This window comes from Neovison vison, chromosome X (genome assembly GCF_020171115.1).
Source record: "Neovison vison isolate M4711 chromosome X, ASM_NN_V1, whole genome shotgun sequence".
NCBI lineage: Eukaryota > Metazoa > Chordata > Mammalia > Carnivora > Mustelidae > Neogale > Neogale vison.
In genome coordinates, this window is record NC_058105.1 from 7,664,248 (window position 1) to 7,678,477 (window position 14,230).

The 14,230-nt window shown below is 44.2% G+C and overlaps 1 protein-coding gene across 1 annotated transcript; it reads right to left on the bottom strand.

Annotated features, from left to right (window-relative positions):
- Positions 1-10,648: 10,648 nt before the first annotated feature.
- On the bottom strand, positions 10,649-12,670 carry LOC122897213 (PWWP domain-containing DNA repair factor 3B-like). The gene has a single exon (XM_044235403.1). It carries the CDS (start codon positions 12,668-12,670, stop codon positions 10,649-10,651), a length of 2,022 nt encoding a protein of 673 aa, XP_044091338.1.
- Between the last annotated feature and the right edge of the window lie 1,560 nt (positions 12,671-14,230).

Genomic DNA, 14,230 nt, shown 5'->3' on the forward strand with positions numbered 1-14,230 from the left:
CCGTATCTTGGTTATTGTAAATAATGTTGTGCTGAACATAGGGATGCAGATCTTTTTGAATGTGTGTTCTCGTGCTCTTTGGTTGAATACCCAGTAGTGGAATTACTGGATCATATAGTATTTCCACTTTTGTTTTCTTCTTCTGAATTTTTATTTAAATTCCAGTTAGCTAACCTGCAGTGTATTATTAGTTTCAATGTAGGATTTAGTGATTCATCACTTACATACAACACCCAATGCTGATCACAACACATCACAACAGGTGCCCTCCTTAACATCCACAAACATTTAACCTATTTCCCCCACCAACCTCCCCTCTCCAGCAACCCTCAGAGTGTTCTTTATAGTTGAGAGTTAAGTTTTGTGGTTTGCCTCTCTCTTCCTCCCCAACCCCCATGTTCATCTGTTATGTTTCTTTTTTTTTTAAGATTTTATTTATTTATTTGACAGAGATCACAAGTAGGAAGAGAGGCAGACAGAGAGAGAGGAGGAAGCAGGCTCCCTGCTGAGCAGAGAGCCCGATGCAGGGCTCGATCCCAGGACCCCGGGATCATGACAGCAGAAGGCAAAAGCTTTAACCCACTGAGCCACTCAGGCGCCCCTGTTATGTTTCTTAAATTCCACATGTGAGTGAAATCATATGCTATTTGTTTTATCTGACTAATTTATTTTGCTTAACATGATACTCTGTAGCTCCATTCACATCATTGCAAGTGGCAAGATTTCATTCTTTTTTATGGCTGAGTAATATTCCACTAAAACATACATTTATTTATTTATTTATTTGACGGAGATCACAAGTGGGCAGAGAGGCAGGCAGGGCAGGGGGGGATGTAGGCTCCCCACTGAGCAGAGAGCCCAATGAGGGGTTTGATCCCAGGACCCTGGGATCATGGCCTGAGCTGAAGGCAGAGGCTTTAACCCACTGAGCCACCCAGGTGCCCCTGTATTCCATTTTATAGATACTATTCCATTGTGTGTGTGTGTGTGTGTGTGTGTGTGTGTGTAGTCACAACTTCTTTACCCATATGTGTGTGAGTATATATATGTATATATAAGTATACATAAATATATAATACATATATTATAATAAATGTATATAACTTTATATGTATAACTACATAGCTTTATATACATTTATATATTATATAATAATAATCTATATAAAGATATATATAGAGAAATTGTGTCTATATAGTCACAATTTCCTTATCCATTCTTCAGTCGATGGACAACATTTGGGCTCTTTCCTTAATTTGGCTGTTGTTGACAATGCTGCTATAATACAGGATGATGCCCAAAGCAGGCAGAAGAAGGGAAATAATAAAGTCTAGAGCAGAAATAAATGATATAGAAGCGAACAAAAACCCCCACAGTAAAATAGACCAATGAAACCAGGAGCTGGTGCTTCGAAAAATTAATAGAATTGGTAAACCCCTAGCCAGACTTATCAAAAAGAAAAGAGAAAGGGCCCAAATAAATATATGTGCTGCCGAAGCGAGCCAGATGCAAATACATAAAATCTAGAATGAGAGAGATGAGATCACAACCAACACGACAGAAATACAAATGCCTGTAAGAGAATGTTACGAAAAATTATATGGCTCCAAATTGGGCAATCTGGAAGAAATGGATAAATTCCCAGAAACATATAAACTACCAAAATTGAAACAGGGCTTGATATGACCAGCAAAGAAATTGAATCAGTAATAAAAAAATGTCCCAACAAATCAAAGTCCAGGACCAGATGACTTCCCAGAGGAATTCTACCAAATATTTAAAGAGGAGTTTGCACTACCGGGTATTCACCCCAACGTTACAGATGTAGTGAAAAGAAGGACCATCTTTACCCCAATGTTCATACCAGCAATGGCCACGGTCGCCAAACTGGGAAGAGCCGAGATGCCCTTCAACAGACAAATGGATAAAGAAGATGTGGTCCATGTACACTATGGAGTATTATGCCTCCATCAGAAAGGACGAATACCCAACTTTTGTACCAACATGGACGGGACTGTAAGAGATTCTGCTGAGTGAAAGAAGTCAAGCAGAGAGAGTCAATTATCATATGGTTTCACTTATTTGTGGAGCATAACAAATAACATGGAGGACATGGGGAGTTAGAGAGGAGAAGGGAGTTGGGGGAAATTGGAAGGGGAGGTGAACCATGAGAGACTATGGACTCTGAAAAACAATCTGAGGGTTTTGAAGGGGCAAGGGGTGGGAGGTTGGGGGAACCAGGTGGTGGGTATTAGGGAGGGCACGGATTGCATGGGGCACTGGGTGTGGTGTATAAACAACGAATTCTGGAGCACTGAAAAGAAATTAGAAAAAAAAAAAGAGGAAGAGAGCTACAGGCCACTATCCCTGATGAACATGGATGCAAAAATTTTCCACAAGGTACTAGCTAATAGGATCCAACAGTACATTACAAGAATTGTTCACCACAATCAAATGGGGTTTATTCCTGGGTTGCAAGGGTGGTTCAATATTTGCAAATCAATCAACATGATACACCACATAAATAAAAGAAAGGACAGGGACCATATGATCTTCTCAACAGTTGCAGAAAAAACATTTGAGAAAGTATAGCATCCATTCTTTTTTTTTTAAGGCAAAGACTTTATTTATTTTAGATGATAGAGGGATAGATAGATATAGAGAGACAGAGAGGAGAGGCCAAGGGGAGGAAGAGGGGCAAGCAGACTCTGCGTTGAGCATGACCCTGAGATCATGAGCTGAGCTGAAATCAAGAGCTGAACGCTTAACCGATGGAGCCACCCAGGTGCCCCACAGCATCCATGCTTGATTAAAAAATAAAAAACTCTCAACAAAGTAGGAATAGTGGGAACATGCTTCAACATCACAGAGGCCATATACGAAAGACCAATATCATCCTCAGTGGGGGGAAACTGAGAGCTTTTCCTCTACACTCAGGAACAAGACAGGGATGTCCACTCTCACCACTGTTATTTGCCATAGTACCGGTATTTCTACTTCTAGTTTTTTGAGGAACCTGCATAGTGTTTGCTTGTAAAACTGCCACTGCTTGTAGATGGCATGGTACTGTATATAGAAAACACTAAAGACCCCACCAAAAATCTGCTAGGAGTAAGAAATGAATTCCACGAGGTTGCAAGATACAAAATGGATATACAGAAATCTGTTGTGTTCTACACACGAACAAAGAAGGAGGAGGAAGAGAAGTTAAGAAAGCAAGCCTATTCACAGGTGCACCCAAAATAATAATACATATGAACAAATCGAACCAGGGAGGTGAAAGACCTCTACTCTGAAAACTACGTAAGACATTGATGGAAGAAACTGAAGATGACACAAAAAAGTGGGAACATAGGGCACCTGGGTGGCTCAGTGGGTTAAGCCGCTGCCTTCGGCTCAGGTCATGATCTCAGGGTCCTGGGATCGAGTCCCGCGTCGGGCTCTCTGCTCAGCAGGGAGCCTGCTTCCTCCTCTCTCTCTGCCTGCCTCTCTGCCTACTTGTGATCTCTCTCTGTCAAATAAATAAATAAAATCTTTTAAAAAAAAAAAGTGGGAACATATATGATGCTCGGGGCTTAGAAGAATTATCATTGTTTAAATGTCCACACGATCCCAAATGATCCACAGATTCCATGTAATCCCTATCAAAATACCAATGGTGTTTTCCACAGAGCTAGGACAAATAATCCTGAAGTTGGAATGGAATCATAAAAGACCCTGAACAGCCACAGCACTCTTGAGAAAGGACAAAGCCGGAGGCACCACAATCCCGGATCTCAAGCTATACTACATAGCTATAGTAGTCAAAACAGCATGGTACTGGCACAAAACCAGACACATAGGTCACTGGAACAGAATAGAGGACCCGGAAATAAACCCACACTTATACAGCAAGTTAATCTATCACAAAGGAGGCAAAGGTATACAATAGAGCAAAGACCGTGTCTTCAATAAATGGGGCTGAGAAAACTGGAGGGCAACACGCACCAGAATGAAACTGGACCGCCTTCTTACACCATACACAAAAATATACTCAAAGTGGATTATAGACCTAAATGTGAGGCCTGAAACAATAAAACACCTAAAAGAAAACACGGGCTGTAATCCCTTGGACATCAGCCTTAGCAACATATTTATGTCTCCCCAGGCAAGGGAAACAAAAGCAAAAATAAACTATCGGCACGAAAAATAATTCCTGAGTATTGCTAAATTTCCAGCCAGGGACAAAGTTTCTTCAATTGTATTAAAAAACCATTTGAAACCATTAAGCAACAGTAAAAAGAAAAAAAAATTTAACGGTTTGATTATTTGACTCGGAAACCAAATAAGTACCACACATTGTGATTGGTGGAGATGTCTCTTAAGTCCCTTTTAATCGATAGGATCTTCCTCCATGTTTTTCTTGTTTCTCTTTCTTTTGTTTATTGTGGTGAAGTTGACATAACATTTACCACTTTAATCATCCAGGAGTGTTTAGTACCATCCTGATGGGGTGCAGCCATCACCACTCATTAGCTTCAGAACATTTCCATCACCCCCAAAGGTAACCCTTACCCATTAAGCAGTCACTCTCCGTCACCCCAGTTCTCAGGTTCTGGCAAACACTATTGTGTTTGGTGTCTCTTGTAAGTTGCCTGTGCTGGATATCTCACATAAATGGAATCAAACAACGTGTGGTCTTTAGTGTCTGGCATGTTTTGCTCAACCTTTTGCTCAGACTTTAAGGTTTATCCGTATTGTAGCATATATCAGAAATTCATTCCTTCTGTTTGACCAAAGAATATTACATTGTATGGATATACCACATCTGTTTATCCGTTCTTCACTTGATGGAAACTTGAGATGTCTCCATCCTTTCTTTTCTTTTCTTTTTCTTTTTCTTTTCTTTTTTTTTTTTACATCCCCACTATTGGTGACTTATTCTTTTTTTTCCAATTTATTTATTTTCAGAAAAACATTATTCATTGTTTTTGTACCACACCCAGTGCTCCATGCAAGCCGTGCCCTCTATAATACCCACCACCTGGTACCCCAACCTCCCACCCCCCCCCGCCCCCGCCACTTCAAACCCCTCAGATTGTTTTTTAGAGTCCATAGTCTCTCATGGTTCACCTCCCCTTCCAATTTCCCTCAACTCCCTTCTCCCCGTAAGTTTTTATTGTATTGTTTAACGATTCATTAGTTGCATATAGCACCCGGTGTTCATCCCAACACGTGCTCTCCTTAATACCCGTCATGGAGTATGATATTAGCTGTGTGTTCTTCATAAATGCCCATCTCTAAGTTGAGGACGTTCCCTTCTAATCCTAGTTTTCCGAATGCTTTCTATCATGAAAGAGTATTGGATTTTGTCACCTGCATTTTCTGCATGATTTTGTGGTAATCATGTGGTTTGTTCCCCTCATTTTGTTAATGTGGCGTATTATTTTGATTTTCATATGTTGAACCACCTTTACATTCCTGTGATAAATCCCACTTTGTCATGATGTGTAATCCTTTTAATTAAAATTCTTTTGATCAAGGAGACTGCTGGGTTTGGTGTGCCAGCATAGCTTTTAGCGCTTTTGCATTTGTAGTCATAAGGAGTATTGGTCTGCACTTTTCTTGTGCTGACTTCGTCTCACTTTGCTATCAGGTAAGGTTGGCCTCATAGAATGAGATAAGAAGTTTCCCTCCCTTCTATTTTTTGGGAAGAGTTTGAAAAGGATTTATAATTCTTCTTTAAGCACTCAGTAGAATTCACCAGTGAAGCCACCAAGACCTGAGCTTTCCTTTGTTCTGAGGTTCTTGATAATAGAGTCAATCTCTTTTTAAATTTTTTATAGGTGTATTGAGAATTTCTATTTCCTCATGAGTGAGTTTTGTTTGTTTGTTTCTGGGAAATGGTCCTTTTCGTCTAACTTGTCTGAATTTTGGTGTGCAATTGTTCATAGCATTCACTTGCCATCTTTTTTTTTTAAAAAAAATCTCTGTAAGGCTGATAGTAATGGAGCCCACTTTCATTTCTGATTTTCATAATCTGACTCTTCTTTTTTTTTTTTTAAAGATTTTATTTATTTATTTGACAGAGACAGATCACAAGTAAGCAGAGAGGCAGGCAGAGAGAGAGAGGAGGAAGCAGGCTCCCTGCCGAGCAGAGAGCCCGACGCGGGACTCGATCCCAGGACCCTGAGATCATGACCTGAGCCAAAGGCAGCGGCTTAACCCACTGAGCCACCCAGGCGCCCCTGACTCTTCTTTCTTAGTATAGAGTCAGTACTGCTTTAATTTCTTATATTGTAAGGAGATAGCGGCTTCTTAGGCTTCCGTGTGTGCCTTTCCAAATAATGGGACTTGTGCTAATATGAAGATTCTGTCACCTACCAAGTACATTATTGCCTACTATATACTGAGACCCTGGAGGAAACAAAACAGAACAAAACAAAACCCTGGGTGATCCACAGAACCAACAGATTTCCCGTCAGATTAAAATGAAGCATAGCTCTGTTATTATCTAGACTTCAGGAGCCCCTTTACAAGCAGAGAACTCATATTCAATATATATATATATATTTATATTTATATTTCTCAAATGCAGGTATCCTCCTTACCACAGTGCACATTCACCTTGGTAAACAGACACGGGTTTTTGGGAAAGGTTTGGCTGGGCTTTTCTGACCTCCACCTTAATCAAAGGGCTCTGGGCCCATGGGCTGACTTAGACCTGGACACTTGGTGGGGGACTACAGTTTTCCACTGCAGCTGAGGTTGCTAGCATCAGTTTTCTGCTTGCCAGCTCTTGTTTTGTTTTGTTTTCCTTATGAGAATCAAGTAGTACCCCAGCCAGCTGTCCATACATCCAGACCCTAGAACATTACTACCTACTATCTATACTATCTGTATGTCCACAGGCTCTGGCCTTGCTGTCCAGTATGGAAGTGATGCCCTCCTTGCCCCGGTAGTTCTGTGCCACCATTGGGACCCTGCCTTTTGAGAATCCCGTCATCTGCATTGATTGCCAGTTCCACGCCAGCATCGCTTGCTTCCAACCATGGTTTGCAGAGGAGAGTCAGCACTGAGCTCTTCAAAGATGTCAGGGCCGCTTCACCAGCACCTTCCTTATTTGAGGAGTGATTTCCCCACCCTCCAAAGAAACAGTGGCTGGAGGGAGGACGTCTGATCTCACATTATGAATCCTGTCTAAAAACCTACTCCCCTGGACCTTCTCACCAATTCCTCAATTTTCTCTGCCTAGGAAGTTCCAGCACTTCCATGTCATTTACTATAGACTGTTGTTGCCCACGCTTGTACGATTTGCACATCAGGCTGCTGGGTTGGCCCCTTTAAGGACATCAACCCCACCCCCCGCCCCGCCCCGCCCAGTCACAGCTCTGTGCTCCCACGTTACTAAGTTCTCCCGATACTGACTTATATTCTTTTCCCTGTCTTGCAGGTCCAACATTCTCAAAATCCATTGGCATATGTATTCTCTCACTTCCTGCAAGTACGCATGGGCCAGGTCCTACAGTTCCTTCTGAATGCAAGGCACTTCCCATCTGAACATAACTGTATTTTTTCTCTTGTGCTGTGTTCTTACCTAGTCTTACCTGCCCTTGTTAGTAGCCCGAGAGTAATAGAAGTTAGCAGAGATTAATGTTGAATAAGAGAAGTGACATCTGTTTAGGTGGCTGCCCTAAACGAGGTCTTTGCAGGGTCTCCAGGAACCAGGAAGCTTCTCTAGTATCAAGAGTTAGGGGCTGCTAATGCCTAGGTGGTGTTTCAGGGGATTCTGGGTATTCAGTGTTCTCATGCTCGTCACCTTAGTGTATCTCGGGGTTCCACTTTTTCTTTGTCAGATCCATATGTAAATATGGAGACCCCCGTAAATCCTGTGCATGCCATCTCCATGCGGCTCTGCCAGCCAACAATTAGGGTCAGGGCCGGATCTTCTACCATCTGCCTTATGACTGGAGGAGTGGAGGTCTCCTTAATCCAGTAGGTTAGGGTGGGTGACAGGTTGGGCTAGCCCATCAGACACACACACACACACACACACACACACACACACCCCACACACACGATAGAGAACCAGTTTAGGGCCATCTTAGAGCCACCTTAACCACAGCTCAGGCTGGAAGGTTTCTCAGCATCTACACAGCCAACCCCCCAAGTCCAGCTGCACACCCCAAATGTGATCCTGGTTCAAGTGGAGGAGAAGAGATGCATGTCCTAGGCATGTCTGCCCTCTTCAGTGAATGCATCAGGCATAACTGACACCCCAGGAGGGACCATCTGCTCTCCCTTCACCCCAAACAAAGAGACACCCGCAATCTCCCAAGTATGGGAAAATCAGGAGTTCTGGTTTCACATCTAGGCCATCAATCTATTATGTCGATAAATATTTCTCATTAAGAGCATGAGGCAGAGCATCACAGTCATCTTGGAAATGATGGACCCACCTGGGTCCCAAGGTGGCCATCTTTCTATGGCACCTGAAATTCATCCTCAGATCAGAGCCTTAAACCACATCTTACTTGCTCTACTGACTCACAGTGCTATGGAGGGATGGATGGGTGGATGGATGGATGAGGTAGTGAAGGAAATATTAGAATGTAGAGCCAGATATGGCTATATGAGAAGGCTGAAGTTGAGTGATATATTTGATTCAGAGAGACACGATGTTTATCGGAGAAATAAAGTGTGTTGTTCCAGTGTACGAGGTTCACGTACAGCATGGAGATGATGAGTTTCCAAGTACTTTTCAGGACCGTGAGGATGTCATGTGGATTAGATTAGCCCAGGCAGAATGCCTCAGGAGTCGTTGGTGTCTCTCAGGCAGCGTCCAAGGAAGGTTCTGATGGGCCTGAAGCTTACACAGTTTGGTAGGCCCTCTTCTAAAATTATAAAAACAAGCATGAAAGTGGGTATTTACTGAGGATGAGAAGAAAATTCATAACGGACTTTAAAATATGAGGACTAAATCACTGAGATTCCAAAATTGTGTGCGCGCGCACACACACACACGGATGTATGTGTGTGTACATACATTACGGATATATATTTAGAGATACCAGCTATGTAGTTGTACAATCTGAAGTACAATGGAGCAGAAGATCAAGGTAAAAGATACAATGGTTTTACTGTGAATCAAAACAGCGAACTCTTGCAAATTTCACACACACACACACACACACACATACACACACAAATCACGTGGTCATATGAATACATAACATGGGCCTGCGAGGGACAGTTGATTCCCTCTAAGAATAAAAATGCACTCAGGTTCGTGTTAAACCTTTAGTGTTTTCTTTCACACCAAGTTTTTAAAGTAAACTAGCTTTTGTGACATTCCCCGCCCCCCTCAAAAGATGTTGTTTCAAGTTAGGATAACAATTTGTGGACTTCAGAATTCATCTTGTAGTTAGAGATGTTTCGCTGTATTCTGACAACAGCCATGTTTAGCCCCATGGAGGATTTCCCGTTGCCCGTTTCGGAGTTCCCATATCCTTGTCCATCTGTATTGCTCAAGCAGCCTAGTGGGACTGACCAGGCTGCCTTTATGACCGCTGGAACCTGTCAGGGCTCGTCAGCGAATAAGTCAGAAGAGAAGGCTTGCTTGGTTTGAGACAATGACTGTGTTTTAGGGGACACAGGTCCGGAACAAAGCGCATGCTTCCCTACAATGTGTGCCACTTAGATGGGCTCCTAGCAGTGAGCCTGGATTACCTAGGCCTCAAATAGCTAAGCTTTGTGTATGATTACTCTCGTTGTCTTCCACATGGGGGATAAAACACCACGTGTAAAGCATCTGGTCAGTTAGGAAGACAGCCAGGAGCCTGTTTTAGGAAACCCTTTAGCCATCGAACAAGAGCTACTTCCCTAAGCGGAATCTGAGGGAAGCGTCGAGTCAACAATCTTGCACAGGCTGACCAAAGGTTTCCTGCACGTTGAGATTTTGTTCATCCACACGTGGACTGCGGGCAGGTGACCCATTAACTTTGGATTCCAGACTGCTTTTCCAAGAACCATTTGAAGGTAGTGGCAATATATAGAAAACAAAACAGCTCTGCTGTTGGCTTCGCCCCTCAGGGCTATTTTTCCAAACAGATGAGCATGGCAGATCAAATTTAGGAATTACCTTGAGAAGGCGATCAGATCATTTATACTGAGGCCTTGCAGAAAGAATGAGAAATCCATGTGATGTTTCTGTAAACACCTATCTGAGATTTTTAAAAACGATCGTGGCTCGATGTCTGACACCAGGGGTCTTTCACGTAGTAAAAGAATGTGCCCCCTATATTAAAGCACAAAGTACTGTCAAAAGCAACGTTATGAAAACATCTGGATAATTACACGTCCAAGCAAGTAGCGGGAAGTACAACTGTTTGCAGCACTTAACAAATTAGTTAAGCTTACAAACTAAAAACAAATTAACAGGTTAACAAACTAATTAACAATTTAGTTTGTGAAGCGTTTGGGAACCAGGCATGATGACGGCCGTGCTACCCACAGGTGCTAGAGATGGTTGCAAAAGGAATGCAGCATGTTCCCAGGGCCGCAAATTTACAGGATGTAATTTACATGCCGTACAGGATGGAAGGATCACACATTTCATACAGACAGGGCAGTGAGAGGTCTCCCTGCTAAAGTGTGGGCACAAGAAGAGTTATTTGGCTTTGCCCCTGGTTGCCGCTCTCTTTCTCATTCCCTTTACAATATTTTTATCAAATAGCTCTTTTTCCCGGTAATGCACCGGTGGCCCCTTTAGGTACTTTTGTTCTGCCTCCTCGTAACCTAGCCCATCAAGTGCGGCAATTGAACAAATGATTGCTTCTGGCAGAAGAACTTCCAGAACAAAACTCACCTTGTCATCTCTTGCCAGAGTCAGCATTTTCTTGTCTATCTGTTTGTAGATTTCTTGTAAATGTCTTACCACGACATCCAACTGGTCTTCATCCTCCAGGTATGTTTCAATGCAGATCACGTACCGGCTTGAATTCAGAAATGATGCCAGCCACCTGGACTGTTTCCTGCCTTTGACGATGTCCAGGAGGTGGTGATCGGCTCCCTTTCTTTTCACAATGAAGTCCACGAGCTTCTGGTTGGCTCGGTCCCGAGCAGCCCTCATCCGGTCCGGGAGAATTTTCTTGTGGGGCCTCCTCCCACCCAGGGAGGCCTCCTCCTCAGAATCTTCCAGGTCGGCATAATTCACCTTTGGGAAATCGATCTCCATGTCCCCATCCTTGATGGCTTTCCTAATTGGGTAACTGATATCAGCGGCATAATAGTCCAGGAAAGAGCCTGCAAAAGACCCACGACCGAGCCCTTCTCTGTAGTGGGAAATCAGGGAGAAACACCAGTTCACACTTTGCTCGTACACTTTCCCGGCTCTCTTCATGAGTTTTTCCTTCTCCTTACAGTCCAGATGTTTTAATCTTCGAAGAGGAACTTGAATGCCACTCATTTCACAGGGCATGTTTGCCTCAATCAAAAGCACCCTTGCGGTCTGCTCTGTTTGGCTGACACTCTTTACCACTGCTGGCCAAAATGGGTGATTTTGAAATTTAAACCAGACCATCATTCCTCCTTCAATGGGACAAGGCTCTTGTGGAAAAGCCATGCTTACCGGTTGCCCCATTTCCTTGCCGACATCCTTTCTAATAGCAGTGGTGGGGTTAACGGCCTTTGAGTTGACTGAAGGCTGAAGTCCTTGCAGCCCTTTCTCAAACTCTAGTACCTGCAGCTTCCTTTTTTTATTTGCCAGACGGAGTGAATAACGCAGACTCGGAGGAGGGGCACTGGAGGGTGCCGCCGCACCTTCCAAGCCTGGCTTCCGGGGACCCTCTCCATGGTCCTCAACATTCCCGGAGAGGGCGGAGCATTCGGAGGAGACGGCCAGGGTCTTTGGGTAGGTGTCATGGGCCTCTTCTTTCAGAGCCTTGGGTACAGTGAGGTTGAAACCTGGTGGCGGAGATGGAAGGGTGCCTCCATCTTTAGCACCTGTACCCTCCTCCTTGACGGGGCGATGCAAGGCCCTGACTCTCAAGGTGTGCCTCTTTTCCTTGCCCTCTTTCTCATAATCTTCTTCTGCACGTGATGGGAAGTTTGGGTACACGCTGGAGCTTTGTGAGGGCTCCGCTCGCATTTTCCTGGGACTAGGCGTGACGGTTCTGTGTGCCTGTGGTTGGCCACCGCCTGGGGCGTCCTCAGTCTGTGAGCATACCAGCAGCGATCTGAGTTTTTTGCTTCTCCTAAGACGCCTCAGTAAGCTCCCTTTAGGCTTCCGGAACTTTTTACGAGATCGCTTTTGTGGTCCCCTTTGGGACGCTTTTGTGGTCCCCTTTGTGGTCTCTGGATCATCTGATGCTCTTGCTGGACCCAAATTCGCTCTCTCATTCAGAATCTCTAGGGCCACTGCAAGAGCGTTTCTGTAGGGCACTTCCTGTCCTGGTGGGACACTGGCCTTCGGCTCGGCTATCAGCAAGGAGGCAACGTATTCAATTTGAGACTCATTTAGGATCTTTGTGTCTGTGGTTTTCACTTTAATTTTTTCGTCTACTGAGAGTATTTCGACTTCGAGAAAAAGTGCCCCTTTCCTCTTATGTCTTGGTGAGGTCCTAGCTCTGGACAAAACCTTTGCTGGCCAAACGTGGCCTTTCCAATTGCATAGGACATACTCTGCATCCATTATGATTCGAGAGTCCTCTCAAGAGGTAATTAAGAGAGGTCGAGAGGTCTGGCCATCACACCCACAGGCAAGGCGGGTCTTCCCTAAAACAGTGTTCTTCACCACACCCTTTCGCCTTAGGACCGCAAAGGGTTCCCAGCTTGCGTGGCCCGTCCTTCTTCACCTGAATCTCCCAGGGTCACGGGAACTTGTGCTTTGAAGGGACTATGCTGGAGAATACTGGAATGTGGGAAAGGAAAAGAAAAAAAAGTATTAGGAAACAAATTCCTTCTGTGGAAGTAGAAGAACGGCGGTCAATGAGAATTGGTAAGAGCGCAAACAAAGAAACAGAAAGAGCGTGTCTCCGACGGGGGGTAAACCCGCGGCAGCTATCGGGCGGAAAAATACAGAAGATACCAGAGGCGTTTGATAACCGTCCAAACCCAACTTCTTGCCCTGCTTGTTACTACGGCGTATTAAAGAGCATCTGTATGGGGAGGTGGGTGTCACTTTCCAGATCTCATCTGTGTTACTGGACATCCTGCGCCTTCTGTGCTCCCTGGGGCTCATCCTGGGGGGATGCTTCGGTTTTCCTTTCCCTGGTGGGTGCTAATGCCACCCGGTGCACCCAAGGAAGCCAGAGGTGATCTCCAGCCTACAGACACTGAATGTCAGCACAATATCGTGTTCAGGAGCCTGAGCTTAGAATCCAGAGGCTCACGAAGGTCATCCAGGGGGTTACTGGTACCGTCCTTCGTCAGGATTGCTGCAGGCGTGGGCCATTGGCTGCGCCGTGCACATTTTCATTTCTCTGTGGTGGTTGAAAAGGCTGTTCCCCCTGCCCCCGGCACAATTTGGGGTAAGAAAGTGACTGTAGGGCGAGGAGCAAAATAAACCACACTCCAAATGTCAACACGAAACGATTGCAAATGAAGTGTTTAGTAAAAGAAGAATGTCTTACAGAACACCACGTGGATCGGGGGGGAGGCGAGGTTCTGTGAGCTGCAGCTGTTGATTCACACACTCCAACTGCTTGTCCGGCAGACCCTTGACTCTGTTTTGTGCTTCTGAAGTGCACTGTCCTTCCAGGGATCGAATGACATCAACTGTAGATGCCCAGGACCTACCAAGTACCTCTAATGTTAATCTAGAAAATCAGAAAAGCAGATGGGGAATTAAGCCAACAAAATGGGGATGGGTTCATCATTTTCCCTTCCCCAACTCTGGAATGCAGGCCATTCTGAAACAGAAAAAAAATTAGTTAAATCTCATTTATAATGTGGACACGTCTGTTTGCTTCCTTCTTTTGCATTTCCAAAGTATTTCGACGTTAAGCTACTTAGTTTAGGCCAGTCCTCCTATTTCAGAACCGTGGGAACTACTGCTTTCATGATAGTCTTTTTGTCTGCCTTGGAAGCATTGATTTAATAGGAGCAGCCGGTGTGTGTGTGTGTGTGTGTGATGTGGGTGTGTGTGTAACAAAAATGGGGTCTATAATGTAAGCGTGTGTGTGTGTGTGATGTGGGTGTGTGTGTAACAAAAATGGGGTCTATAATGTAAGCGTGTCTTGGTGTTTCTCAA

Coding starts and splice junctions, on each gene's coding strand:
- LOC122897213 (XM_044235403.1), bottom strand. CDS start 12,670: ATGGATGCAGAGTATGTCCTATGCAATTGGAAAGGCCACGTTTGGCCA.